This window comes from Amia ocellicauda, chromosome 13 (genome assembly GCF_036373705.1).
Source record: "Amia ocellicauda isolate fAmiCal2 chromosome 13, fAmiCal2.hap1, whole genome shotgun sequence".
Lineage (NCBI taxonomy): Eukaryota > Metazoa > Chordata > Actinopteri > Amiiformes > Amiidae > Amia > Amia ocellicauda.
Window position 1 is genome coordinate 32,784,760 of NC_089862.1, and position 26,411 is coordinate 32,811,170.

General features: G+C 44.7%; 1 protein-coding gene across 2 annotated transcripts in view; it reads left to right on the forward strand.

Annotated features, from left to right (window-relative positions):
• LOC136766825 (glucosidase 2 subunit beta) overlaps window positions 1–26,411 on the forward strand; it is a 143,535-nt gene that overhangs the window by 38,151 nt on the left and 78,973 nt on the right. For both annotated transcript variants that reach the window (XM_066720647.1, XM_066720648.1), the window contains exons 9-10: window positions 13,196–13,285; window positions 23,853–23,922. In XM_066720647.1, coding sequence (XP_066576744.1) covers window positions 13,196–13,285; window positions 23,853–23,922 — 160 coding nt within the window. The remainder of the gene's footprint in view (window positions 1–13,195; window positions 13,286–23,852; window positions 23,923–26,411) is intronic.

Sequence of the window (26,411 nt, forward strand, 5' to 3'; positions counted from 1 at the left end):
TCCACCTGCCGTTTCAGCGCGGCGTGTCATCGGCGCTTATTTGTAAACAGCTGAAGCGTAATATCTGTGCTTTCTAATGTAAAGATACAATCACTGTCAAAATGCCAGGGCAGCATCACGCTGGGCGACTGTGGGAATTGACAGAGACGCTAATCTGAATTTAGAGAAGCTTCTGATTGTATATGCATGATGGCATCGCCACTGTTTGTTATTCATTTGTTTATTTAATTGCGTTTTTCTCTCTCTTTGGCATTTGGATGAACAGATTAGTTCTGTGTAAGATATTGGCTGCTGCCTTCGTCCAGATGAGTTCAGCCTTGTGACCTGCAATTCAAGACACAGAGCGGGTAAACAAACAAACATACAAACAAAACTGTGGCAGTGTTGTGAAGTAGTATGTCTGTGATGTACATAGACAGGAACATTTGCTTTGTGCCAGAACCTGACAAGTGTGAGAGACTGCAGAGGGTGGAGAATTTTACATGTGTACGTTAGTGGACTTGTATGTGATTATATACATAGAAGTCATGGCATGGGAGACTCCTGAGGCCATTGATGGCAGTTGGAAGTGGAAGCAACAACCAAAAAACAAAACAGTCTCTCTATAGTGGACTGGGCCCTCAGCGAGCAGGTTCTCTCCGACATGCGTGTGGCAACTGTCTCCAGACACGTCCCTGGGGTGCATACATGTTCTGGCCACAGAGGAGACGAACACGGACGGGTGCGTTCCGCGTCCCGGTACCCCTCGCATCCGTCGCCGTCTGTTGCCCCACGCTCCCACGTTTCATCCCACACCCACCTGCGGAGAAAGTGATTTGCTGGAAATGAAAAATCCCAGGCTGGCGTGTGCGTGGGAGTGAGGCAGACAGATAGCAGCCATCAATAACGCGTCGCCGTCTCCGGGTCCTCATTGATCTCGCAGGTGCGATCTATAAGTCATGCGATGTTCAGAGTCAGACACAGAAGTACGAATCCAATCTGCAGCCGGGAGACGCCGGGAGCTACGTGGGCCGCAGGACGCGCTTCTGATGCGCGGCAGGGCAAAATCAATGCTCGGATATATATAGTGCGACTTTTTTAATTAAACATTTTCATTGTGTTGTGTGTTGGGGGTGGGAGGGGGTAATTGTGGACAAATCTGTTCAGACAAACCAAACTTACTTCAGTAATGACTTCAGAATTGTTTTGATAGTGATTTTCTCTCCAAAAATGTTGACGCAGTCGAGAGGATTTATCACAGTTTGACTCGCGGAGGGCGACGCAGTTAAATTGTTTTTCTTGACAGATTTTCACATCGCTTGGGAAAGATGGTATTCATTATATTTATATTTAATGTAATGCATCGATTTCATTTAGGAGGCAGATTGCTATCTTAAATGTGTATCTATTCACACAATAAAAATATAATTTGAAGTGACTGATAATTAAATTGATCAGGAGGAGGTCTATGTGAGGATCATTTATCTCTCATTAAGGATCCGTAACCTGGATTTATGGATACTTCTCTCCGCGCCCAAAAGAAGCGTTAAAATTAGAAATGAAACTGTTTTCACTCTCTCTCTCTCTCCAGTGCTTAATTTGAAGTGATAGTGGAATTCTTGATTAAAATTACCATGCTAGGAATGCTATACAACACAAAGGCAATTAAAATATTTTGCATAAATGATTGTAGTACACTAAGGGGTTGCCTTTTAGTCTTTCGCATTTCCGCATTTAGTTATTGTCTAGTTGACTATAACTGACAAAGCTGTTTTCAAAGCACAATATAATTTCACAGATTTTTTTTCCCGCATTTGAAATGATTTTGGAAACTGTCGTGCCTACAGGACAAAGGAAAACTATGGCAAGGAACTAAAACTGCACAAGCGAACAGTTCTCCAGGCTCAGTTCTTCTGTTTATACATGATATGTGACATGATACAATGATATGCATATAAGTAGTGTTTTTGTTTTCATTTTAATTTTTTTTACAGTTTTTGGATTGTAAATCTGCCTCCTTTCATTCACTTGAGGAATCCCTCTCTGTCCGCTTGCAAACACACACGTAATCAACCATCATTTACCTTTGAAAAATGCATTTATTGTTTCAGAATAACTTATAAAACAAAACCTCAGAGTCTGTTAACCTGCTGTGTGGTCGTTATAATCATTCTTCCTCCTCATGTTTGACAGGGGATAGGAAGCGGTTTATTAAAAACGGTTGGGCTGTATTTGGTTTGGAGTTATGCAGACAGACCAGAAATAAAGTGGATGGGTTTACCATCACTGTGCCAATAAAGGGCAGGAACAGAACTTAAATTAAATGGTTTATAAATAATTGTGTACACATATGAAAGGTTGGTACACGCACCCACACGCGCACACACGCACCCACACACGCACACAAGCACACGCACACACACACTTGTTTGTGGTTGTTGCTTTAACTCTTTGTGTTTTATGTAACACCCTCTTTGCAAGTTGCCACACTGCTGGGGAAAGCTGTGTCGAGGCGGGTTTTCTCTGCAGTGTCCTGGATTTGGTTGCAATTTGAAGATGTTATTCTAGTCTCCAAGGAGAAATCCCCGGTGTTTTTTGTTATGGCCCTTGGCTCCATGCTGGTAAATACCACTCTGATGCTCATTATAGAATTGATGGATTTTAAGCCTCTGGATATTTAAAAGCTAAAACATGTATATATTGTCATGTCAAGACTGCAGGCTTGATACGGATTGGAGTGAGACAGGCGGGTGAATTTGGCAGAGAACTTGCCAGGAAAGTTAACGAGGAACTTTTATTCATGAGTGATAAACCAAGTCAATAAAAATGGTCTCAGTCGCCCCCAAAATTAAAATAACTCCAATGGCATAAATAGTGGCTGTAGAAATACTCAACTTCTCCGCTAGCATCGCTGTCTGTGCTGCTTCTGTCAGTCACTGTGTTGGCAGTTCCCAATTTCCTTCACACAGTGCCGTCCTACGTGTCTCCAATTCACTTAACTTCAGCTGCTCTCTACACAGGGCTGAATCTCCACTATATTTTGAACTAGGTTGAGAAAACTACCCTCAACTAAGTCCCGCCCATATGTCCATATAAATATAACTTTTTTTCTATATATAGGTTCATAGAGCTAAAGCCAAACCCACTTGTTGAGCATGTAACAGCTCACGAAGCTCCTATTGTCAAAAGTAATAGAATACTATGAAACCCATAGCGAAAAAAGATTCCAGAACAAACTAGAACAATGTTTTAAAACATTTAAAACCACAGCTTTCTATGATCACAAGACCACACTACTCATCTCTCTACTCACTTCTAGAACTTTCTAATATTGAAAGCTTGCAAAGTCCACGTATGCACCCCCCCATGGTGCCGTTCAAACCTGTGTTGAAATGCAGCGGCAGAGACCGTTCGGCTCCGTCTCAGCCAGGCCGAGCCCTGAACCATGTCCTGAACAACTCCAGTAAACTCCAGCAACTCACCTGTGCCTGACCTTCTCAGTTTGAAGGAGGTTGAGATGCATCTTGAGGTGGTGACTCTTGTTCCGAGTCAAATGGGTGGTAATTGTCGGAGCCGCGATGAGGAGATCTCGCCTTGATGACGGTGGAGAGCAGAGCATCTCCCCTCAAGAGCTCGAGGGGCGTTTCGCAGGTGTTGGAACCAAGTCCGCTGCTTTTGGAAATAGGCGAGACATTCTCCTATACAAAAAAAGAAACAAAAATAACTAATAGGAGTCCATTCTGCTGGTCTTGCTTGTTTGGTTGCTAGTAGCTTATTGCTCAGAGTTTCTAACCTAACCTGGATGATTTGAGTTCATTTTCACTTGCAGTCTGTGCTAAATGTCCCAGTAACTGATGTTTGCAAAGCAAGATTTGAATGTAAAGAGATTGTTTTGGTGTGTGTGTGTGTGTTTGCCATATTCCAGTTGTTCCATCCAAGAGAGGGATTTATTTCTGCAGTGTATGTCTCTCAATGTTCAAACATGACCCTCAGTTCGTATGTATATATATACATGTCTTGAACACTTCTTCAAGAGTTGCCATAATGAGTTTTGGAGAGATTGTGTCTCTCTGACATACTCCTTTACTAATCTTAATCTTGTCAGTGATTGGTGGAGTCCGATTCTTGATGCAGCATTGTTGTAGATCAGTTTCATCAGCGTTATATAGGTTTACTCGATGTTTTGATTTCTTTGAGCTCAGATGACTGAGTTTGTATTGAATCAAATGCTTTCTCATAGTCTGCATAGCCCAGCCACAGAGGACGCTCATACTCTCCGCATCTTTCCAGTACTTCTGGTACAGCTTGCCTATGGTTCATGGTGTTTTATCCTCTTCTGAATCCTGCTGTTCTCTTGGTCGAGTGAAGTCCAGTTTGACTTGCAGGCAATTTGTTAATATCTCTGTAATTACTTTGTATACAAGGGGAAGTAGACTAAAGGGCCTGTAGTTCTTCAGATCCTCTTTGAGACCTGAGGTTGTGTGGTCACAGCGGTGCGATTGTGCAGGCGTGATCTCAGGCGTGCTCAATTATGTATGAGTGATGTGATGATGTTGACCTACCTTTCGGAGGCTGTCCTTCACTGCTAATATCTACACAGAGCAAGCCCGTGTCCAGGGCTCTTGTAGACGTGTGTTGACTAAGTGTCCAGAGAAGACAACATGGGGGACTCTCGCAGTTTTGCTCTGAAAAGACTCTTTCCCCCCGATGATGAGAGAGATCTGAGTGGTAATAATAAGTTAATAATGAGATCATGTTCGTTTATTTATTATTCAGTTTCTTGCGGAGTAATCGCACTCCTTGTGGACAGCAGCAATACGGCTTCGCACACACTGTTCTTTTCGCAATCTGTCTGCATTATTCTCCCAGATCTCTCCCCTCGGCCCGCTGTTTGTGCTTCATTTTAATTTGTCTCTGCGATTAACACGGCAGGCCCTCGGAGGGGTATACAACTTAGGGTGATATAAAGTTTCTCTTCGGTTTTTGACAACCGTAAATAAATAAAACGCGTCTATTTTATTATCTCGGCCCCCGATCAAGTTAAATTTGAGTGCCGTGCCGTGGCTGCTCCATTTCAATATTACACTGGGGGTATTGTTTCTCTTTAATGTAATGTCTCCCAAAAATATGTTTCATTTGTAATATTTAATTTAATTTCCAGCCTCCCTCTCCCAGTCCTCTATTGAATCAAGATCCGTTTGAATTTAGCGAACGAACTTCTGCGCGTTTCTTCCCCCAAGACTTTGAATCCTGGCTTTTACTTGTTTTGTAAATTACACGTCTTATTTGAATAAGAACAGGAGACCTACTTTAGTTTACTGTCGGAAATTCAGCTAAATGCCTTTTGAAATGTGTGGCGCCCTACGATATTGGTGCTTTCATTCTGTTCGGCTAAAATGCACTGATATCTGCCCCCCAGATACGTATGGAGATATAAAGTGTATCGAAGAAGGAAAAAAAAAAAAGACGCATTTCATGTGGAATTTGTTTAAAGCTACATTAGTGCTGCAGGTGCACAGACTTTGATGTGAGTTTCCGCCGCAGATGTCAGGGTAAGTGCTGTGGAGTACCTTCACATCCTGCAGGGGGTGGGGGGGTCTCCTTTGTTTAGGATGAAGATCACCATGGACACCAGACAGTCGCTTTGTGAGGTCCTATTATATCTGCACCCCCCCCCCCCCCAAGTCATATATATAGACTAGATGACTAGTGACTTATTTAATTGAATAGCTCCATTCTCTGACACTTATCTACATGTTTTCTGAATATCTGAGGATTAATGACATGAATATGAATTGAAGGGAACGTCCTACTGAGAGACTGAGGGACTGAACCTTTTCACCCTGGAACATGAGACTACGTGGGGACTTGATTCAAGTCTTCAAAATCATGAAAGGCATCGACCACATCAAACCAGAGGAGCTTTTCCAGATCAGCAGGGACACACGCACCCGGGGACACAAATGGAAATTGGGCTTCAAGGCATTCAAGACAGAAAACAGGAGACACTTCTTCACACAGAGAGGCGTCACAATCTGAACAAACTCCCCAGCGATGTGGCTGAAGAGACAATTTGGGAACATTCAAAAACAGACTGGATAGGATCCTTGATCACTTAGTTATTAATGGACACCAAACAAGCACGATGGGTAAAATGGCCTCCTCTCGATTGGACACTTTCTTATGTTCTTATGTTTCTTCTGCATTTGGAAGTGTGTGGATGTGGGTTTATCCCTTATCTGCCAAGAGTGATGTTGTAAAATGTTTCCTGTGGATTCGTAAGACATACAGTCCCCACCTGCATGGCTGTATTGAGCCGCTGTTGTCCTTTGTCGCTGTTGTTTGTGAGTTGACAAGTAGGAGACTGGGATTCTTCTGGGATTCCTCAATGTAGGTTGTCCAGGATTAGAGGCAAGAAGACGAGCTGGTGCTTTCCTCGGCCACCATCCCTTCGCATGTCACGTGTTGCTTCTAAACGTGTGACCTATTGCGTGTGTGTGTGTGTATTCTTTCCGTGTAATTGAGTGGAAGCTTCTGTTTACACCCGTATAACTCCCAAAACCAATCTAAAGAATATAAATGTATCGTACCAATTCACTTTATATATAATTAAGGATATCAACATAGATGTTCCCTTCGCATTGAAAATGACTCTTATTACAGACTCCTTTTTCTCTTGCCTCTTTTCTTTTGATTACGGTTTGACATCTCGAGGTTTGCGATGGCGGTGTGGGTCTTTCTGAGACACCAGTGAACATTGCCAACCTGTATTTATGTGTCAGGACGCGGTGCCAACGAGCGGCCATTGAGATGATTGTTAGCTTCAGACGCGTTAATTACGATTCTTGTCTCGCCTGTTCGGAACAAGACAGCGAGTGACATTACAACATAAAAGAGAATTATTGGTAAATATTCATTACCAACAAAACACTGGCAAGACGCCAAGTGCTCGACGTTTTAAAGACTTTATCACATTTAGGCTCTAACTGGAATACAAATCACCAACTCTGATGAAGACACAATAACAGAATATTAATCTAATCGTCGTCTGTGAGATGCGATGAAAGGGCTGAAGCAAATCAAAGAGCAAGGACTCTAAAATATTCAAAAGCTTAATTGAAATCGATATTAATAGGAATGTCAATATTCTTAAAACAGAATGTTATGGAGTGGAATTTTAGCGCGTAATTTAATGACTTTTTCCCGTTCGTTCTCTGCAAAAAGAGCCCGTCTGGGATTCGAGAGGCTGTGGAGACGGTTTTGCTCAACAAAATGGACGGGTTTTGAATCCCGACTTCTCCAGCGATCCGTCTGGGAGCTGGGAGCCCCACCCGAGATCTTTATTACAGCAGTACTGAATGTGCAGCTGAACACCGCCGTGCCGCGGCTATTTTATTAGCAAAACCGGCAGGACTAGAGACGAGAGCTTGTGGGAATATCGCCTTCCATGGCAACCCGGCTGAGCCGCTTTCGTCAAATTGCGAGCATCTCCCGTGGACATATCTGTTCCGACGTGGACTGCGGAAAGAAAAATAGGTTCAAATAAATGACAATAAGTCACTGGGGTCGTTTTCCTTTGTTTCACAGACTGATCGTTTATGTTTCTGTGTCATAATCTGGTGACAAAGAAGAGACACGCAATGCAGACTCTAGGATGTGTTATATTGTCGCCTCTGGTCCCACTGTCCCCTGATTTAACGTCCTGAAATATATGCACACATCAAAGTGGGATCGGAGACAGGGAAGTCGAGGGTTATCGCAACACCAGTGCTCAATCTGTCAGACAGAAGGAGGCTCTGTGCTTTCTCTTGTGATGCGTCCTGGCTCTGTCCGTCTGTCCTGTCCTCGGAGAGTCTGGGAGGGACGCCCGCTTTATCGACGCTGTCCCCTGTTGGAGTCTGAATGTGCGTGATGGCTGCTCTTTAAAAACTCACTTGACTGTGTTACCGTTGGTGGTGTTAGAATGACATTGGGAGAAGAGACAGAGACAGATCTGAGCCCTGTCTCCCTCGGAGCTCCACAACATTTATTAATTAAATAACGAGTGGAGCATCGGGATGCCATTTCTCTCCCGCCATCTCTGGACACTAATAATTAGGTTGGCATTTAGCCTCGCAATAAAGGCTTTCTCAGCCCTGACAAAATTACTTTCAAGCACCGGAAGCCGGCGGGGAGAAGGCAGTGAATCTGTCCCCTTATCAATCACATCACTCTCCAGATACCCCTGTCCGATAGACTTTATGAAAGATGGACAGATTAGGAGCAAAGAACCTATTTTCTTATCAGTCTAATAAAGCTGTTCCTCTTATAACCACTCCCCCCATAATGCCTCCCTTGGATTTCGACAGTTTCCCCTCTTTTGCACCCGTCTACTGTCCCTTTTTCTCTCTTCCTCTTCCCCATCTCTCCCCATCACTCTCTCTCTCCCTCTTCGTCCCTCTCTCCCTCTCCCTTTCTCTCTTCCTCTCTCTCTTTCTCCCTCTCCTTCCCTCCCACTCTCTACTTCTGTCTCTCCATCCCTCTATCCCTCTTCATCCCTCCCTCCCTTCAATACCTCTCCGGGTCTCGCTGGTATATTGAGGGAGGCCGGCCCTTTAATATCCCAGCGCTTTAAACCCCTGTTTAGAATCTCAATATATTTTGCGCAGAAATAATCCGGTTCCTGCTGTGTCTCCGAGAGCGCGCCACACACCATTCAACGATTTAATGTCCAAGAGTGATATTTCCACAGTGCTGAGAGCAACAGTAACAAGGAAGACTCTTCTAAAGAAACAGACAAACAAACTACAGACTACATAATCAAAGACACCAGCAGTGTGTCATGTTAAAGATCTTGGACCCGTGTATGTAGGTAATTTTGTATAGGCTTCCCAAGACTCCAGAAGGAGACCTCTGCAATAATTATATTATTTACCAGAATCAATCCGTTCAGAAGAAATAACAATATCAACAATAATAACATTAATAACGACGACATCATTCAGGCGTACATCTGAGGAATGCTTTACTGTGTGTTATATCTTTGCTAATTTCACTGCAAGGCATAATTATAACAAACACTGAATAATCACTTCCTCAATGATCTCTGAGCCACTGGCATTAAAATGGATACGTAAGTAAGTAGGTAAATCAATCAATCAATCAATCAATCAGTCAGTCGGTTGGTGCCGTGAGGTCAGCTGACTGTATTAAACGATGCGCTCCCACCCGCGGGTCCCTCTCTCTTTGTCTCGTGGTTGTTGCGCGCAGGCGATTGATGTTTTCTGTTTGTTGGTCCCCGAGGACGCCTTCATTCTCTCCCCTCCTCGCGCTGACAGCCCACGAGCGTTTAAACAAAAGTAATTATACTTCTTGCTGTTTTAATGACAGCAATTCAATCTTCCGCAGTAATTTCTCCTGCAAAATCCATCATCCTTCCCTGGGCCGGAGATGCTTATTAATGACACAATAAAGTGGAGCAAACAGCCATTTAAATGCCTGTGCGTCGGCCTGCCGTGATCAACCAACTAACCGAGCTCACGTGCGGACCCCCTAACGGACCCCCGTTGGAGCCCCTTCCTCTCCTTAATTAAACGGGCCGGTCTTATAAGGGTGGAATCTGATAGAGATCAACTTGCTATGAAGTCGGTACCAGTTGGCGCTGCCTGTGTTGAAATCCAAGGGCCCACATCCCTGCTTCAGAAGGATGCTGTTGTTTTTTGACCTGTGGGTTATAGTCTAGTGTACAGACTGGTCAAGTGATCATATGATGCGTAAACAGAGCCCACAAGAGATGGGCAACTTCTCGGCCTGTCTTTCGCGCCCTCTTGTTTGGCAGCTCCGGTCTCCTGGGAGTGTTTATTACTACGTGAAAGGCATCGACCACATCAAACCAGAGGAGCTTTTCCAGATCAGCAGGGACACACGCACCCGGGGACACAAATGGAAATTGGGCATCAAGGCATTCAAGACAGAGAACAGGAGACACTTCTTCATACAGAGAGGCGTCACCATCTGAACATTTCATGTAGTACAGTGGTTCTCAAACCTGTTCTGGAGGACCACTTGCTGCTGGTTTTTGTTCCAACCGAGCTCTCAATTACTTAATTGAACCCTTAATTGAAGTAATTTGATTACATTTGACTCTTTAAATTGTGTAACTGATAAAAAGTTGGCTCATTAATAATTTTAATTTCCTTATACAATTTTATACTTAACTTAAAACCCCTACTGTTAAAAATAATTAAAAGGCTCTGATTTAGGAAATTATTAGTTCAATTAAGGGTTCAATTAAGTAATTGAGAGCTGGTTGGAACAAAAACCAACAGGGCAGGCGGTACTCCAGGACAGGTTTGAGAACCACTGATGTAGTATATGTAGTTTCTTAAGAACAACTCATAAATATATAAATATGATCCATAACAGTTTTTCACAAATTCAGTATTAGCTTTTTTCCATGTATAACCTACGCTTAATCAATGTCGCAAAATAAATTAATCAAACTTCAATATCATGCACGGCATCAACTTTTATTTTGCCTGGGATTCGTTTAAACAGTGTAAGTGTAAACAGGGGAAAGCTAAACACCGGGACATTTAAACTGTTTTGAAATAATTTACAAGACATCGGGAGATTTAATTTAATGCCACGACATATGGTCATCATACTCTTTCATGTTTGTGTGTATTTATACCAACAAAAGTGAATATTGTGTCACGGCACACTGTATTGCAGTCTATCCAGCGGGATTTTTGCAATCTTTTCAAACACTTTTAAATGTCTCACTGCTCCAAGCGATTGATCCTGTGTGGCACTTTCCATCATACATTAATATCCGCTGAAAGGTGAACACACACATTCCGTCTTCGCATCGAGAGCGGCCGCCATTACTGTAGTTACAATTTCAGAGGTGCTGCATCAGTACGAGCCCCGGACCAGTGTGGGACTCAGCCGGTATGATGTACGAAATTGTGCTCCTGAAACTAGTTCGGGCACAGGCGGAGGTGCAGCTGAGCCCTAGTGGAAACCCCCCGGCACGGCACGGCCACGCTGAGCTGCAGCTAAACGTGGCTAGTGGAAACGGGGCAATAGTTATTAATGGACACCAAACGAGCACAATGGGGCAAATGGCCTCCTCTCAACTTTCTTATGTTTCTTATGTTCTTATGAACAGTGGAGGCAGTAGTTGAGCTGAGAGGAAGCCCCCAAACCCTGCAGGTCTAGCCTCAGTGTCTACCTCAGTCTCAGTGTTGCTGTTTGTACACAACATGCCATTACTGTGGAAGTGATTGAGTGCAGGTGATGTTGTTGTTGGTGCAAAGCAACAGCTATTTACTTTAGTTTTACTGCTAGTCTTGTAGCAGCGATATTCCGCCTTCCAGACCCATCTGTTTAGATCAAATGTGATTTTTCTTGTGCTCAGCCAAATGCTTGTCTGCTACACAAACACGCACACACGCATACACAGACACACAATCACACACACACACACACACACACACACACACACACACAGGTTGACACCCACTGACCCACAGACACATGCACACAGACTGACATGCACATGGACATACACAGACACCAGAGCGTGGCACCAGGGTCGGCTCAGAGCCCAGTCCTGTAGAACACCTCTGGGATGCCCTCGAACCGCAAATTAGCAACAGGTCACATGCACGCTCTCGATCCAAGGATCCTATCCAGTCTGTTTGTGAATGTTCCCAAATTGTCTCTTCAGCCACATCGCTGGGGAGTTTGTTCAGATTGTGACGCCTCTCTGTGTGAAGAAGTGACAAACATGTTTAGAATACCTGTCTCATTATTATGAACGGTGGAAAGATAGGAATAATGATCGAACTGGAGCGCTTTGACGAGAGAGAGAGAGAGAGAGCAACTTCAAGACGAACAATATCTGGAGCTGGAATATGTCACTGGGGTATTTGTGTAAAAGCACAACAAGGAAGATATGAACCCCCTCCATAAACGCAGGCATGTCTCGTTAAACCTGCTTCTATTAGAGCATCACAGAATTGAAACTGCTTAATTATGAACCGCAGAGAACCATCCCTCACGGTAAAGGTGAATAAATAGGAAAGGAAAACGATTGATGGTACCTTATACCGCGGTGAACATAGTAAAACTTGCTCTGTGTGTGTGGAAACGATCACATTTGCAACCGGGTTGCAAATTAAATTGAAAGCGCTGGAGCCAATTTGGTGCGTCTCTTATCTCCACCACTGGAAGACTCCCGGCCTTAATTAAAGACGGTAATAAAATGAATGCAGTGCAGTGTGTGCGGATGTGCTAAGGGTGTCACGTGTAACGCCCCCCCTGACTACGTCGTCGAAAATGGGGAAAAACAGAGAAGGGCGTTCTCCAGTCCCAAAATGAGTCAATCCTGAAGATTATAGAGTAACGCGCTTCGATTAGGAGAAGTAATTGAAGTTTGCGGTCGGTGATCCCGAGCCACGCGGGGTGGTATCCCACGCTCCCCCGCACCCGCATCTGCGACGGGATCTCGTGTCTCTCGTTCCAACCCGGCGGAGATAAGCAACGCAGATCTGTAAGAGCTTATCTCACAGCCTCGGGTTTTGAGAGTTAATTAAGCGTCACGAATTCAGGCACAACCTCTCGAGCAGTTAATTATAACCTGATTAAAAACACGGGCGATGCATGTCTTGGTAAATACGCAGCCGCAGCAGTGTTTAGAGTTTTAATACCAATGCGTCACTCGTTGCCGGTCATTTTTGTTCCCCCTCTTCTTGCACTCGGGTTGTCGGGGTCTGTTTTTATGTGAATCGATCCTGATGTTGAGCTGATTGGGGTGTGACTTTGTTTCGCACTGACTGACACACTTGCACACACACACACACACCTACACACAGACTGACACACACCTACACACAAACACACACTGTGACACTCTTTGTGCTTTGCTGCTCAGAAAGTGTGTCGGTGCTCAATGCAGCTCCAGGCGGCTTCAGAGTTTGGGATGTGAATTTGTTTCCCTCTTCTATTTCTACACAGTTATTTCTCGGAAACTGTTTGCTCCGACACCATTGTTTGTCGGTGACTGTGTGTGTTGTGTGTTTGGTTTGGTGTTGAAATGAATTTAATCAGACCGGTGATGATGTTATATAATAACACAGAGCCGCAGCAATAAAGATTTCTGAACCAATCGTGTGAATGTATTCTAGATGTGCTGTTTTGAATCCTCTGACACCAAGACTCTCCCTCTCAGGACCTGCTGGGGGGCTTCGGCCAGGTGGGCTTCTCCGGCTTCCAGGAGACGCTGCTGTGGGACAGACTGAGGACGGGGGACGGGCTGGAGGTGAGCCTGGGGCGGCTTTCATACCCGTCGACAGACATGTCATTGTGCAGCTTCATTAAACACACACACAAAGAGAAACACAATACTCGATTTCCCATGTCTGCAAACTCATATGCAGAGCTCAGAACAGTTGTGGTCTCTGAGATCATCTCCTCTGGGTCTGGTACCTTCTGCCAGATCAGCTTCCTCCGGTCCTGGAGAGACTTTGTCCTCTGATCCGTTGTGTTGGTCCTACCAAGCCAAGATTGTGTGAAAAACCCCAAACCCCAACGCCTTTAAAACCGCGAGAATGTCTCCTGTAGTCGCTCCGAGCACCTCCTGTCTGGCTGCTCTGAACGAAGCGCCTGCATGGCCTATTAAAAGCCATCAGTGAAATCAGACGATCCATAAAGTGCGAAGTCTAGCAGTTGTGCAGCAGGACTTTATGTTTATTTCTTAGCAGACGCTGTTTCTGCTGGTGCGATATGACAGGCCCAACAAATCACACCACCAGAGCGGCAATTAGGCACTTTTAATCAATGTGCACGGGCCTGCGTATCCCAGCTCACAGAGGGCTTTGTTTGTTTGTGTGTGTGTTTCTGTGTTTGTTTGTTTTCTTCTCGATGCTCTCCAGTCATTTATCAGTTCTCGGTGCATGTGTCATCTCCGCAACGCAATAATGAAAGCGTTTATTTTTATCTCTCCTGTTTCCTCGCAGAGAAAACACGGGCGCCGTGCCAGCGAAAGATCTGCTCACTTACCTAGAGTCTGATTCATCTTGTGGTGTTGTTGTGAATGGGCGGCCCGTCCTGCAGGTTTCTAATCAGCATTGAGTGCACGGGAAGGGGCCCCACTAGACGCTCTCTCTGTGTGTTGACTAATAAACGCACATAGAAATTGAACGTTCAGGAAGAAGATATTCAAATAAAATGGTTCAGGAATCTCACCAACCCATAGTGAGAGGGGTCTCCCATTCCCTGCACAACCAGCAAAAGCTCCCAAATGTCTCCTCTCGGTCCCTCTCGGTCCCCCACAGGCCCCCCACAGGCCCCGGTGTCGTCGTCCATCTTGATTGCGACTCACGCGTGTGGTCTCCTGTCCAGACACAAGGACAGATGGAGAACGAAGTAAATCGGACCGGCGCTCGGCAGCTGCATGAGAAAAACTGTTTTTAAATTCTCTTGCTTCTGGGTTTCAAACGTAAGAAACGTGAGAGAGTCCAGTCGAGAGGAGGCCGTTCGCCCCGTCATGCTCGCCTGGGGTCCATTAATAACTTGTCGGGGTTGTTGTTTGCAATGGTCAGGTGGGTCTGAGTGGGGGAGCAATTGCCTCTGATAGTGTATGAATAATTGATTCGATATTAATTAAATTAGTCTTGATAAAGAATACAAAAATTAGTAACTGTGTTCCTATTCCCAGCATGTGTGTAATTGCATGTGATTGTGTAATTGTGTGTGTGTGTGTGTGTGTGAGTGTCAGGTTTTTAATTTTGTGCGTGTGTAATTGTTTGTGTGAGATTGTGTCCGGTGTGTGTGTGTGTGTGAGAGTGTCAGCTGTGTGTGTGCATGTGTGCGATTGTGTAATTGTGTGTGACTGTAATTTTGTGCTTGAGTGTTTGTTCGTGTGTGTGAGATTGTGTCAGGTGTGTGTGTGTGTGTGTTTGTGTGTGAGTGAGTGTCCGTTGTGTGAGTGAGAGAGTGTGTCAGGTGTGTGTGTGTGTGAGAGTGTGTCAGGTGTGTAATTGTGTGTGTGCGCGTGTGTGAGTGAGAGAGAGGGTGTCGGGTGTGTGTGTCTGTGTTTTGCACGGACGTTTAAACTGCTCCTGAAGGTCCCGCTTGGTGATTCACTTGACGTTGGAGTCATTGGCGGTGTATGTGTTTTTTGTGTGTTTTATTTCTCTCTGCTCCCGGAGTGAAGGAGCTGAAGAAGCCGAAGAAGCCGCGAAAAGCCGACGGCGGTGCTGACCTTTCAGCCGAGCGTCTAAAGAACTGTGTGGGCCGCTTTTAATTGTGTTGCCAGCAACCGTAATGACCCGCTCCCCCCCGCGGCGCGCCCAACACAATACACACTGTCCTCCCGGCCGCGCCGCTCTCACAGCACACACTCGCACATAGCTCACCGGGCTCACGTGACCCTGACACACACATTATCACCCGCTCCTCCTGCGTCTGACCTTGCCCAGTTCAGCAATCGCACTATTGAACAACAACACAGCCTCCTACACAACCCTCACTGCCTCATTGTGTAACTCACTGGCCCCAATTACTCTGCTTTGGATGGTTTGTTTGATAAACGCGTATTTATTTGTCTGTTCTGTGGAGAGACAGGCCTGTATCTCTCTAATGGGGGACCACACTGCACAGACAAACAAACAACAACGACATCAGATTCAAAATAAACCCCAATTAAGTCATACTTCCACTAGGAAATCTACTGCAGAGGGAAACAGTTCACAATGAAACGGAGGTCAGCCCAGAGGAGAGGACAGAAACGCCACCCCCACAGATGGCTGTAACCCAAACCTTTTCCCTTCGAAGGCAGAGGTTGTAGTGACTCGATAATTTGAATCACAGTTCTGTGTCAGGTTGATTTTCAGCTTCGTTGAGTCCTGAGTCGGAGAGACGCCTGTGCGCTGGAAAAGTGCGGCAAAGATCTCTTCTGTGATCCTCTGAAATAAATAATGTGGCTCTTAAGAACAACGAAAACTCATTCATTATTGAACAGCTAAAATTATAAATATAGCAGCTTTCCTCCCCTCCTGTATCGTACTGGTGTTTATTTCGTTGTGTTACGTTTCTTTGAATGAACAATACCATTAAAATCAGAGTTTATGGAGAAAAACACTTCAGTGAAACACAATCTTGGTAAGTTGTGTTGCCTCAGGTTCAAATCCCAGTTGTGTTTGTCTCACTGTGGGCTGGATCTCCATTGTTCAGCACTGCAAACTTGTATAGCATCACCGGTGCAGGACCAACACACACAAGAAACAGATGAACAACATGATCATCTGATTTAGTGAGAGAACGTCTGATGATGTGAAACAAGTTGTTTAACGCCTCTGGGCTAGTAAAGCAGAGTGTGTTTATCCCCGCTAATGTCACAGTGTGTGTAAGAACATAAAGTGTCCAAATGAGAGGAGGCCATTCGCCCCATCGTGTTCGTTTGGTGTCCATTAATAACTAAGTGATTAGGAGTCCAGTCGATTACGTTGAAGTGACAGTGTGTCAACCATCCACAAAATCCCGCCTTCTCACTCAGTTCAGTCAGGTGGGATATTTAGGCATCATTGATACATATGTAAAGCTTAACTCACCACATTAGCTACATCCATGTGCAAAATAATATGGTTTGAAAGAAAGTCCTCTCTTGAAGACAAACGCTTTTTAAAAACGAAAGTTAAATGATCCGCCTGCAAAAGCCTTTCACTTGTCCTCTGAAAACACACACATTAAAATAATAATAATAATAATAATAAGTTGCAGCCTTTTAATTATTCAGCAGAGAAACACACTCCACACGCGTCTCCTCAATAATGCATGGCGCGTATCGACTCGCTTTCACTGCCCCGGCTGAGCCGAAGCACGCGATGTCCATGACACACGCACACGTCTGTACCGACCGTGGGATTCGGCATTAAGCGCCCGCCCCTGAGAGACCAGCGCGGCGATGAGGCTTCCGCTCAGAGATCAGTGTGGGATCCAGGGACGAGTGGGAAGGTTTTACAGCAGCGAGATTGTGTTGCTGGCTCCTTTTATTTGTGTGCGACACGCTGTTGTGTGTTAATTGCGATTGTATTAAGAGCAGATTCCAGATCTGTGCTCATGAGTGCTGGAGTCGTTAGAGGCAGGATCCTGCTTTCTGGCCCTTTATTATAGGAGATGGTTCCCCAGAACCACACTCGCACACACACACAACTCACACTCTCTCTCACACACTCAAACACATGCACTCTCTCTCTCTCACACACATACAAACACACGCACACACGCGCACACACACACACACACACACACACACACACACAACTCACACTCTCTTTCACACACTCAAACACACACACTCTCTCACACAGACAAACACATGCACTCTCTCTCTCACACACACCGACACACACACACACATGCACTCTCTCTCTCACACACACATGCACTCTCTCTCTCACACACACATGCACACGCACACACACACCGACACACACACACACATGCACTCTCTCATACACACAAACACACACACACACACACACACACACAAACACTCTCATACACACAAACACACGCAGGCACACACACTTTCTCACACTCACTCTCTCACACACAATCACTCTCTTTCACACACACACACACGCGGAACGCAACAAGCAGCATTTCGTGTGACGTCACTGATTAACATCCTGCAGTTTGTTATCAAAGTATTTTCCTAGTTGTCTGAAGTCCGAGTCCTCGTCAGAGTCCGTCTGGCCAGAGCCTCTCCGTCGTGTCACTCTGATGTCACAGTCTGTGTCAGTATTGAAGAAGACTCGAGTCATCAGTGTTTGCAATTGGGCTCAATAATGTCGAATCTCTCTCTCTCGATTCTCAGACATGGAACTGTGTTTCCAGTAATACATTGATAGACGGTACATTTGTGTAGTAGAGTGTGTGTGATGATCTCAGAAGGTACGGCCGTGTCTTTGGTGACGCGCGATTTAAAAGCGGGACGTGAAGCCGCGTTGCAGCAGTGCTGTGATTCGCTGTGTTCCTTCACTTTCATCTTGCTCATGTTCTGGCTCGCATTTCCTCTGCGCTTCCTCCTCTCGATGGCATCCCCGCGCTCGGCCTGTGATTGCAGCGCACCTGTCTGTCGTCCAGGCACGTGCGCTGTGCCAAGACAGAGCCTTTTCATCACCGCGTTGTGACAGTTTGTTTGAAGTTGAAATGGAAGGGACCCTTTCTTGTAAATGTGTTGCGTGTAAGACAGCGCTGGTTTTTGTGTTTCTTGTACACACATTGTGGGATCCTGAAGCGCCTGGTGTGGTGACAGCTTTCCTTTCTTGATATGAGTTGTGTTTACAGGTTTCTGTGTAAATAAATAATGTCTGCTTTCTTCTGTGCTGCCTTTTCTTCTTGAATTGTACAGAAAACATCCCAATTACGCTACAAATGACAGGAGGAGATGCAGAATACAGCGGCGGAGATCTCTATCTTTAGACCTCTTGTGTTTTATTTTTATTTTTTCCACTCGCGCAGTACAAGGTGCAATGGTGAAATTAAATATATATGAAGCCTTTCGCTCTCTGTTTGCGAACACAAACATTTCTGACATCGTCTGGAGACATTTTAGCTGCGTAAGGAAGCGGCCGTGTCGGGACGATGTCACACTACATGGGAAAGCTCTTGACGCAACCCGGGGTGTTGAAAGCTGGGGTAGACAACCAGCGGTTAGCCCTCCTGCCAAAGACATGCAAATTCAAGAGTGTGCAATATTTTAAAGCTTGAAATCAGATTCTTATATGAGATGAAAAGAAACAGAGGCATGTTTAAATGTGGCTTCATGCACAGGCAGATGTGCTGACTCGACAACGTGGTTAAAAGTACTGAGACAGCGTTTAGCTGTTTTAAGAACATCAGTTATGTCTTGATAAGAAAGTGTCCAATGGAGAGGAGCCCATTCGCCCCATCGTGCTAGTTTGGTGTCCATTAATAACTAAGTGATCAAGGATCCTATCCAGTCTGTTTTTGAATGTTCCCAAATTGTCTCTACAGCCACATCGCTGGGGAGTTTGTTCAGATTGTGACGCCTCTCTGTGTGAAGAAGTGTCTCCTGTTTTTTGTCTTGAATGCCTTGTAGCCCAATTTCCATGTGTGTCCCCGGGTGCGTGTGTCCCTGCTGATCTGGAAAAGCTACTCTGGTTTGATGTGGTCGATGCCTTTCATGATTTTGAAGACTTGGATCAAGTCCCCACGTAGTCTCCTCTGTTCCAGGGTGAAAAGGTTCAGTTCCTCAGTCTCTCAGTAGGACATTCCCTTCAGACCTGGGATAAGTCTGGTTGCTCTCCTCTGAACTGCCTCTAGAGCAGCGATATCTTTCTTGAAGTGTGGAGCCCAGAACTGTCCACAGTATCCAGATGAGCTCTAACTAGTGCATTGTACAGTCTGAACATCACTGCCCTTGTTTCACAGACTCACGCAGTATATCGGCTTCTTCGGTTAGAGAACCTCTTCTAGGCGATCTGAGTTTGGATTTACAGTACTTGACCGTTGTACTGAGAATAGATGACGTTTTCCCCAGTCTGAGTGTGTGTCCGTCTCCCAATGCAAATTCTCGAGCAGAGCACTAATAATCAATAATCCCGCGTCACCGTTCGAATCGAGGATGCCACTGAAAAGGGGGGTGGGGTATCGTAGTCATCAGTCACTTGAGTTTGCTGAGCACACCTGTGGAAACGATCAGAGCTGAGAGAGGATTATGGGGCTTGATAACCTGGTTTAAACACACTACTGGTGCGATCATCAGTCCTGGTCTTTGGTGTTATATCCCATTGCTGACGGTGCTTGTTTACCTTTGATTGTATGTGTGCGGACGTTTCCTGTGATTCCCAGCATCCTCCAGTCTTCAGGAATTCATTCATTTCAGTGGCTTCTTAAACTGATCGATTCATAATAAGTTCTCAGTCTTTAGAAAGTGTTGATTGGGGATAGTCTATGAAACTGGATTGCAGATCTACAGCTGTGTACAATCCACATGCTTTTGTCTTAATCGTGTTCATATTCGTGTGCTGCATACAGCGTCACATTTTAATGAAATCATTTCTAGGCGATTTGTTTTTGTTTTGATCAGTGATTTTTATAATTACGTTGCTTTTGAATTGCATGGACAAGTATCTTTCACATTAAGTCCCCTAAATATTTGCAGCAAGTCCACTTCCCCCGATTTACTTTTTGAGCAGCCCTGATGTTGTACAGTTGCGATGCTTTGCTCAATGGGCTTCGACCTGCAGACCAATCGCCAGGGTTCCCCGACACAGGTGTGGTGACGACCAACCCAAACCGGTGGAAACACATCGTGGTGTCAAACTTTTCTGTATTGGTTGCTGTACTTCCCTTTTTTCCCTGTCAGCTTATCAAGTAGTGCTAAAGTACATTTAATGCTCTTAAACTGTCCATATGTATGTATATGCTAATTGGAAAAAAGCATTTAAGACCTCCTCCTCCTCCTGCCGCTTCCCCACACAGTGACCACAGTTCACTGGAGATATTTAAATTGCCGCAGCCTCGCATATATAAGTTTGTAGCTTTTAAATCCCAGAGACGTTTTGCCATTTATTTTGATTAGGCCTGTATTTAAAAGATAAATCCCTCTAGTAACGGCTCTGGGTAGGAGCAAAATGAAGTCTGTTTGATGATAATTATAAACTAGAAAATATCTGCTTGTCAATTAATTAATGCTTCTGAGTTTATGTTCGGTTTTCATTTACTGCGCCGGGCTCTCGGTGGGCGAATACACTGGTGCGCTATTGTATACCCGAGCAGCGGAGCTCGCCGGCGGGGAAAAGGAGTTTCAAAGAGTGGCTTTCTATATTCGTGTCTCACTTGCGTTTAAGCTGGGGTCCGTGCCAGGCTGCTGGGACCTGCAGATGCGATGCTTTGAGAGAACTGACCCCCTGGCTTTGTTTTTCTGTTTGTTTGTTTTCACTCTCTGTTTCTCTAGGACTTTTAAAAGCATTGGCTCTGTGTTTGTCACTTTACACTGCCTGAGAAATACAGTGCATCCGGAAAGTATTCACAGCGCTTCAGTTTTTCCACATTTTGTTATGTTACAGCCTTATTCCAAAATGGATTAAATTAATTATTTTCCTCAGAATTCTACAAACAATACCCCATAATGACAACGTGAAAGAAGATTGTTTGAAATCTTTGCAAATGTATTAAAAATAAAGAACAAAAAAAGCACATGTACATAAGTATTCACAGCCTTTGTCATGACACTCAAAATTGAGCTCAGGTGCATCCTGTTTCCACTGATCATCCTTGAGATGTTTCTACAGCTTGATTGGAGTCCACCTGTGGTAAATTCAGTTGATTGGACATGATTTGGAAAGGCACACACCTGTCTATATAAGGTCCCACAGTTAACAGTGCATGTCAGAGCACAAATCAAGCCATGAAGTCCAAGGAATTGTCTATAGACCTCCGAGACAGGATTGTATGGAGGCACAGATCTGGGGAAGGGTACAGAAAAAATTATGCAGCATTGAAGGTCCCAATGAGCACAGTGGCCTCCATCATCCGTAAATGGAAGAAGTTTGGAACCACCAGGACTCTTCCTAGAGCTGGCCGCCCGGCCAAACTGAGCGATCGGGGGAAAAGGGCCTTAGTCAGGTAGGTGACCAAGAACCCGATGGTCACTCTGACAGAGCTCCAGCGTGTCTCTGTGGAGAGAGGACAACCTTCCAGAACAACAACCATCTCTGCAGCACTCCACCAATCAGGCCTGTATGGTAGAGTGGCCAGACGGAAGCCACTCCTCAGTAAAAGGCACATGACAGCCCGTCTGGAGTTTGCCAAAAGGCACCTGAAGGACTCTCAGGTCTGATGAAACAAAGATTGAACTCTTTGGCTTGAATGGCAAGCGTCATGTCTGGAGGAAACCAGGCACCGCTCATCACCTGGCCAATATCATCCCTACAGTGAAGCATGGTGGTGGCAGCATCATGCTGTGGGGATGTTTTTCAGCGGCAGGAACTGGGAGACTAGTCAGGATCGAGGGAAAGATGAATGCAGCAATGTACAGAGACATCCTTGATGAAAACCTGTTCCAGAGTGCTCTGGACCTCAGACTGGGGCGAAGGTTCATCTTCCAACAGGACAACGACCTTAAGCACACAGCCAAGATAACAAAGGAGTGGCTACAGGACAACTCTGTGACTGTCCTTGAGTGGCCCAGCCAGAGCCCAGACTTGAACCCGATTGAACATCTCTGGATGGTCTGAAAATGGCTGTGTACCAACGCTTCCCATCCAACCTGATGGAGCTTGAGAGGTCCTTCAAAGAAGAATCGGAGAAACTGCCCAAAAATAGGTGTGCCAAGCTTGTAGCATCACACTCAAAAAGACTTGAGGCTGTAATTGGTGCCAAAGGTGCTTCAACAAAGTATTGAGCAAAGGCTGTGAATACTTATGTACATGTGCTTTTTTTGTTTTTTATTTTTAATACATTTGCAAAGATTTCAAACAAACTTCTTTGATGTTGTCATTATGGGGTACTGTTTGTAGAATTGTGAGGAAAATAATGAATTTAATCCATTTTGGAATAAGGCTGTAACATAACAAAATGTGAACAAAGTGAAGCGCTGTGAATACTTTCCGGATGCACTGTATAAGAGTCGGGATTGTCCAAAGTCTGGGTTTACTGCCTTTTCATGCCTGTGATGCGTTATTGAGATGAAACTAATGTGCTTCATACAGTTTTAATCTCACTGAAGAGGTTATGATTTGAAATCCCAAGTAAAGATATCAGACTGCAGTCTCTACAATGACAGAGGAGCTTCAGTGGGGCCTCCGTTCCCAACGGAGCTGCTGATCAGGGAGTATTGGCTTCAACCATTTCTCTTCCTCCAGTACAGAAAGAAATCGTTCCATATGTGTTTGAAAGAGTTTGAATCCAACATCCAGCTTTTCCCTGCTGCCTGTCAAACAGCTGGCCATTTCCACAACGTGTAATGGCCAATGGTTTAAAGTAAACGAGAGAGATTGGATAGCATTTAACTTACTTTAATGTCAAGAACTAATTCAGTATGGCAGCACTGTACTTTACTGTATCGTATGTCTGAACCTGGAGAGCACCATATCTAGGAATGAATACAGAATAACTTATACTGCCACCTACCGGCCGGAATGTAGAACTCCTTACCAAACACTGGATGGAATGCAGCAGCAGATTAATACAATGCAACTGAGCAGAAGACACTTTCCCTGTGTTTTAAATAGCCCTGTTTACCGCAAAGGAACAACAATGTACAACAATGTAGTGTGTGCTTATTATGTTAACACACAACTATAATGAACACCAGTTTATAATGAATGAATGAACAACTCCCACAGGATTCTCATACGAACTCGCAGGTTTAATAATGCCCTGACCCCCAGACCTAGTCTGTGACCCTGTTCCTGACCCAGTTAACAGCAAAACTCTAATGAAGTGCATCTGAGGTATTTTTGTGATACTCCTGAGGGATTCCTACATCAGTTAATTAAAATTTGGTGTCCATTATTGTAAAGAATGACTATTATTAATATTATCATCATTAATATTATTAAGCTTTTGTCTGCAACTGTCTATATTAGGGAGATCCATATTGCTGCCCCACTTGTTCCAATACGTTATGTCTCCCTTTATCCCTAAAAAGGGGGGACGGAACATTTTTACTACCTCAAAACACGAGTATTACACGCAACCAGCTGTGTGTGTCGACACGTTCTTCATCACACGGCAGCTATTCCTATGTCTCACCCTGTGTCTGTTTGGAGAAGCAGCGCATCTTGGAAAGGAAACGCAAAGGGCTGTTAAACACACAGAGGCGTGATGGTGCTTTGTTTTTGTGGTTCCAGGTCAAAGACGGGCCGAAGATGAAGCCGCATGAGCCAGATTCGGAGGCAGCGGTCGAGGCAGCGGTTCAGGGTATGTCCTGTGCTTTACATCTTATGAGATTGGGATTCATTTTTTTCTCATCCGAAATTGAATCTGTTCAATACTGTATGACTTCTGTGGTTTAGCGCTGAGCCGCCCAATTCTGTGTCAGACTGGTTAATTGTTTTATTTAATTGATCCCAGATTGGTTCTGTAGGTGTTCATGGTGTCGGATCGGCAGACAGAAGTCACAGGAAGTAGCTTTATGGGCGTCTGGATTCAAACTTATTTTTAATGTTTTGCGTTTGCTTTTGAAGGCTTTTTGTGAATAAGATAGTACCTTAATAGTGTGTCCTAAAAGAGCTCAACTGGCACTGGTCTGTATTTTGAACAAGTCAGTCAGGAGTCGCATCGAATCAGTCTGCGTTTGCTTTGAATACGTCTTAATGGACTTACGGCCGGGTAATTAAATTCCAGTTAGCTGATTTTCTGCATCTATTTTTGAGTGCTGTGACAAGATCAAGAGGACACTAATTGTTCATTAAACAGAGAAAATTACTTTTGACTAAGCGTCGGTCTCCGTGTTTGTTGCCTTGAATACCAAATCAAACCCACGGATACAGCGAGAGCTAATGACTGTGCGGGTCGCGCTTTGCTCTTGTTTTAGGCTCCTGTTGTTGTTTATGTATTTCTCAAAGCCCAAGTCAGGAGACCCCTGCACTGACACTCGCAGATAATCTGGTTTTCATCTTCATTTCCGTTGGTCAATCCCACCTTCTGTGGACAAACCAGCGGGTTCTCCCAGTGATTCTCAAACCGACATTTAACTTGGCAGAAGACAAACAGATGTGTGAACTGGTTTACAGTCCAAATCACGGATGATTACTAGAGTTGTCAGTCTGAACACGTCCTGCTCAATGTAGTGGAAAGTCACACACAGAGCCACCTGGTCTGCTGTGTTGACCAACTGTCTGTTTTGAAATGTTTCACTTTGCAGCTCAATGGACATGTATATTGTGTCATTAGAAATAGACACTTAACGGCTGGAGTTTATAATACAGTATGTTTGTAGGTATGTATGTATGTAAGTATGTTTGCATGTTTATCCTCTCTTTGTGGTCAAATCAATGACCTTGTGAATCTATAGACTGTATTCAAATGAAGGCAGAAGGTCTTCAAATGCAATCTTGAACTGAACAGGATTGCTTTTGTTTGTGTGCCTTGAAAACATTATAAGTGAATACGTTTCTCAAGACAGAGGACAAACACAGGAAGAAACTCTTGGATAAGAAACATAAGAACATGAGAAAGTGTCCAATCGAGAGGAGCCCATTCGCCCCATCGTGCTCGTTTGGTGTCCATTAATAACTAAGTGATCAAGGATCCTATCCAGCCTGTTTTTGAATGTTCCCAAATTGTCTCTTCAGCCACATCGCTGGGGAGTTTGTTCAGATTGTGACGCCTCTGTGTGTGAAGAAGTGTCTCCTGTTTTCTGTCTTGAATGCCTTGAAGCCCAATTTCCATTTGTGTCCATGTGGTCTTTTTTCCCCCCACATATTTAATTAAAGAAAGTAAAAAAAAAAAAACAAGAAACAACAACCTCAAAGACGGCAACAAACCCTCGGTCGGTACAAATAAGTCTCTCCCCTGGCGAGTATATTGAGCTGTGAGAGGATCTCTCGGCTGTTTCCAGCTCGGCCCGCGGGGGACTCTGCCAGATATCGGGTGGGTAGCGGACGGGAACATATACCCGTCCGACGGCAGATTTCCAAGAGCTTCTCTGCCAGAGGAGGAATAGAGCAATGGCTTAAGAGAGACTCATAGACAGCAGTGAATCAATTAGAGAGACGCTGGTGTGTTTCAGCGCCAGGTCTCCGGTGAGGGCCAGGGATGGAGCAGAGACATGTTGTTGGATTTATTCGTGTTCAGAGAAGTAATTTACACAGATGAGCGGACTAGGGATTGATATTGAAAGGGACCGTGGCCTGTTGGATAACCCCCACCCCCAAACTTCACATTCATTATTCCCTTAGGAGTTTCTCCTGTACTCCTCCGCGATCCATGTCAGTCTTTTCCTGGATTCCCTTCCCTTGGCAGAGGGTGTCACTCCTGCTGAGAGCGACTCCTCTGGGAACTTTGACTCGATCTTTGCTCCTCTGAATGGACCAGAGCAGAAGGGTGTCGGCTGTGGTTCGTTGAAAAAGGGACAAGAAACTCCATTCCAAGAACAAGCATAAACCCTGCATCTCAACAGTCCTTTCGCTGACGATGAGAACAATTTGTAGTAGTGGGATTTCCTCATAGCATCATTCGGGTAATAGATCTGTCGCCTACAGTAATGGTAACCTGGCCCGAGTACCCCGGTCTGTCAACTTTAATGTTTCTTTATTTGCTCTTGCATGTTTTTGTGTGTTTCTTTCAGACTCGCAGAAACAGGGAAGCTAAAAATAAGAAGCAAGTATCTTTATTTACCTGCTAATCATAGAGGACTGCTTATTTAAGAATGTTTGTTAACCGAAAGAAGATAAATACTAGTCCAA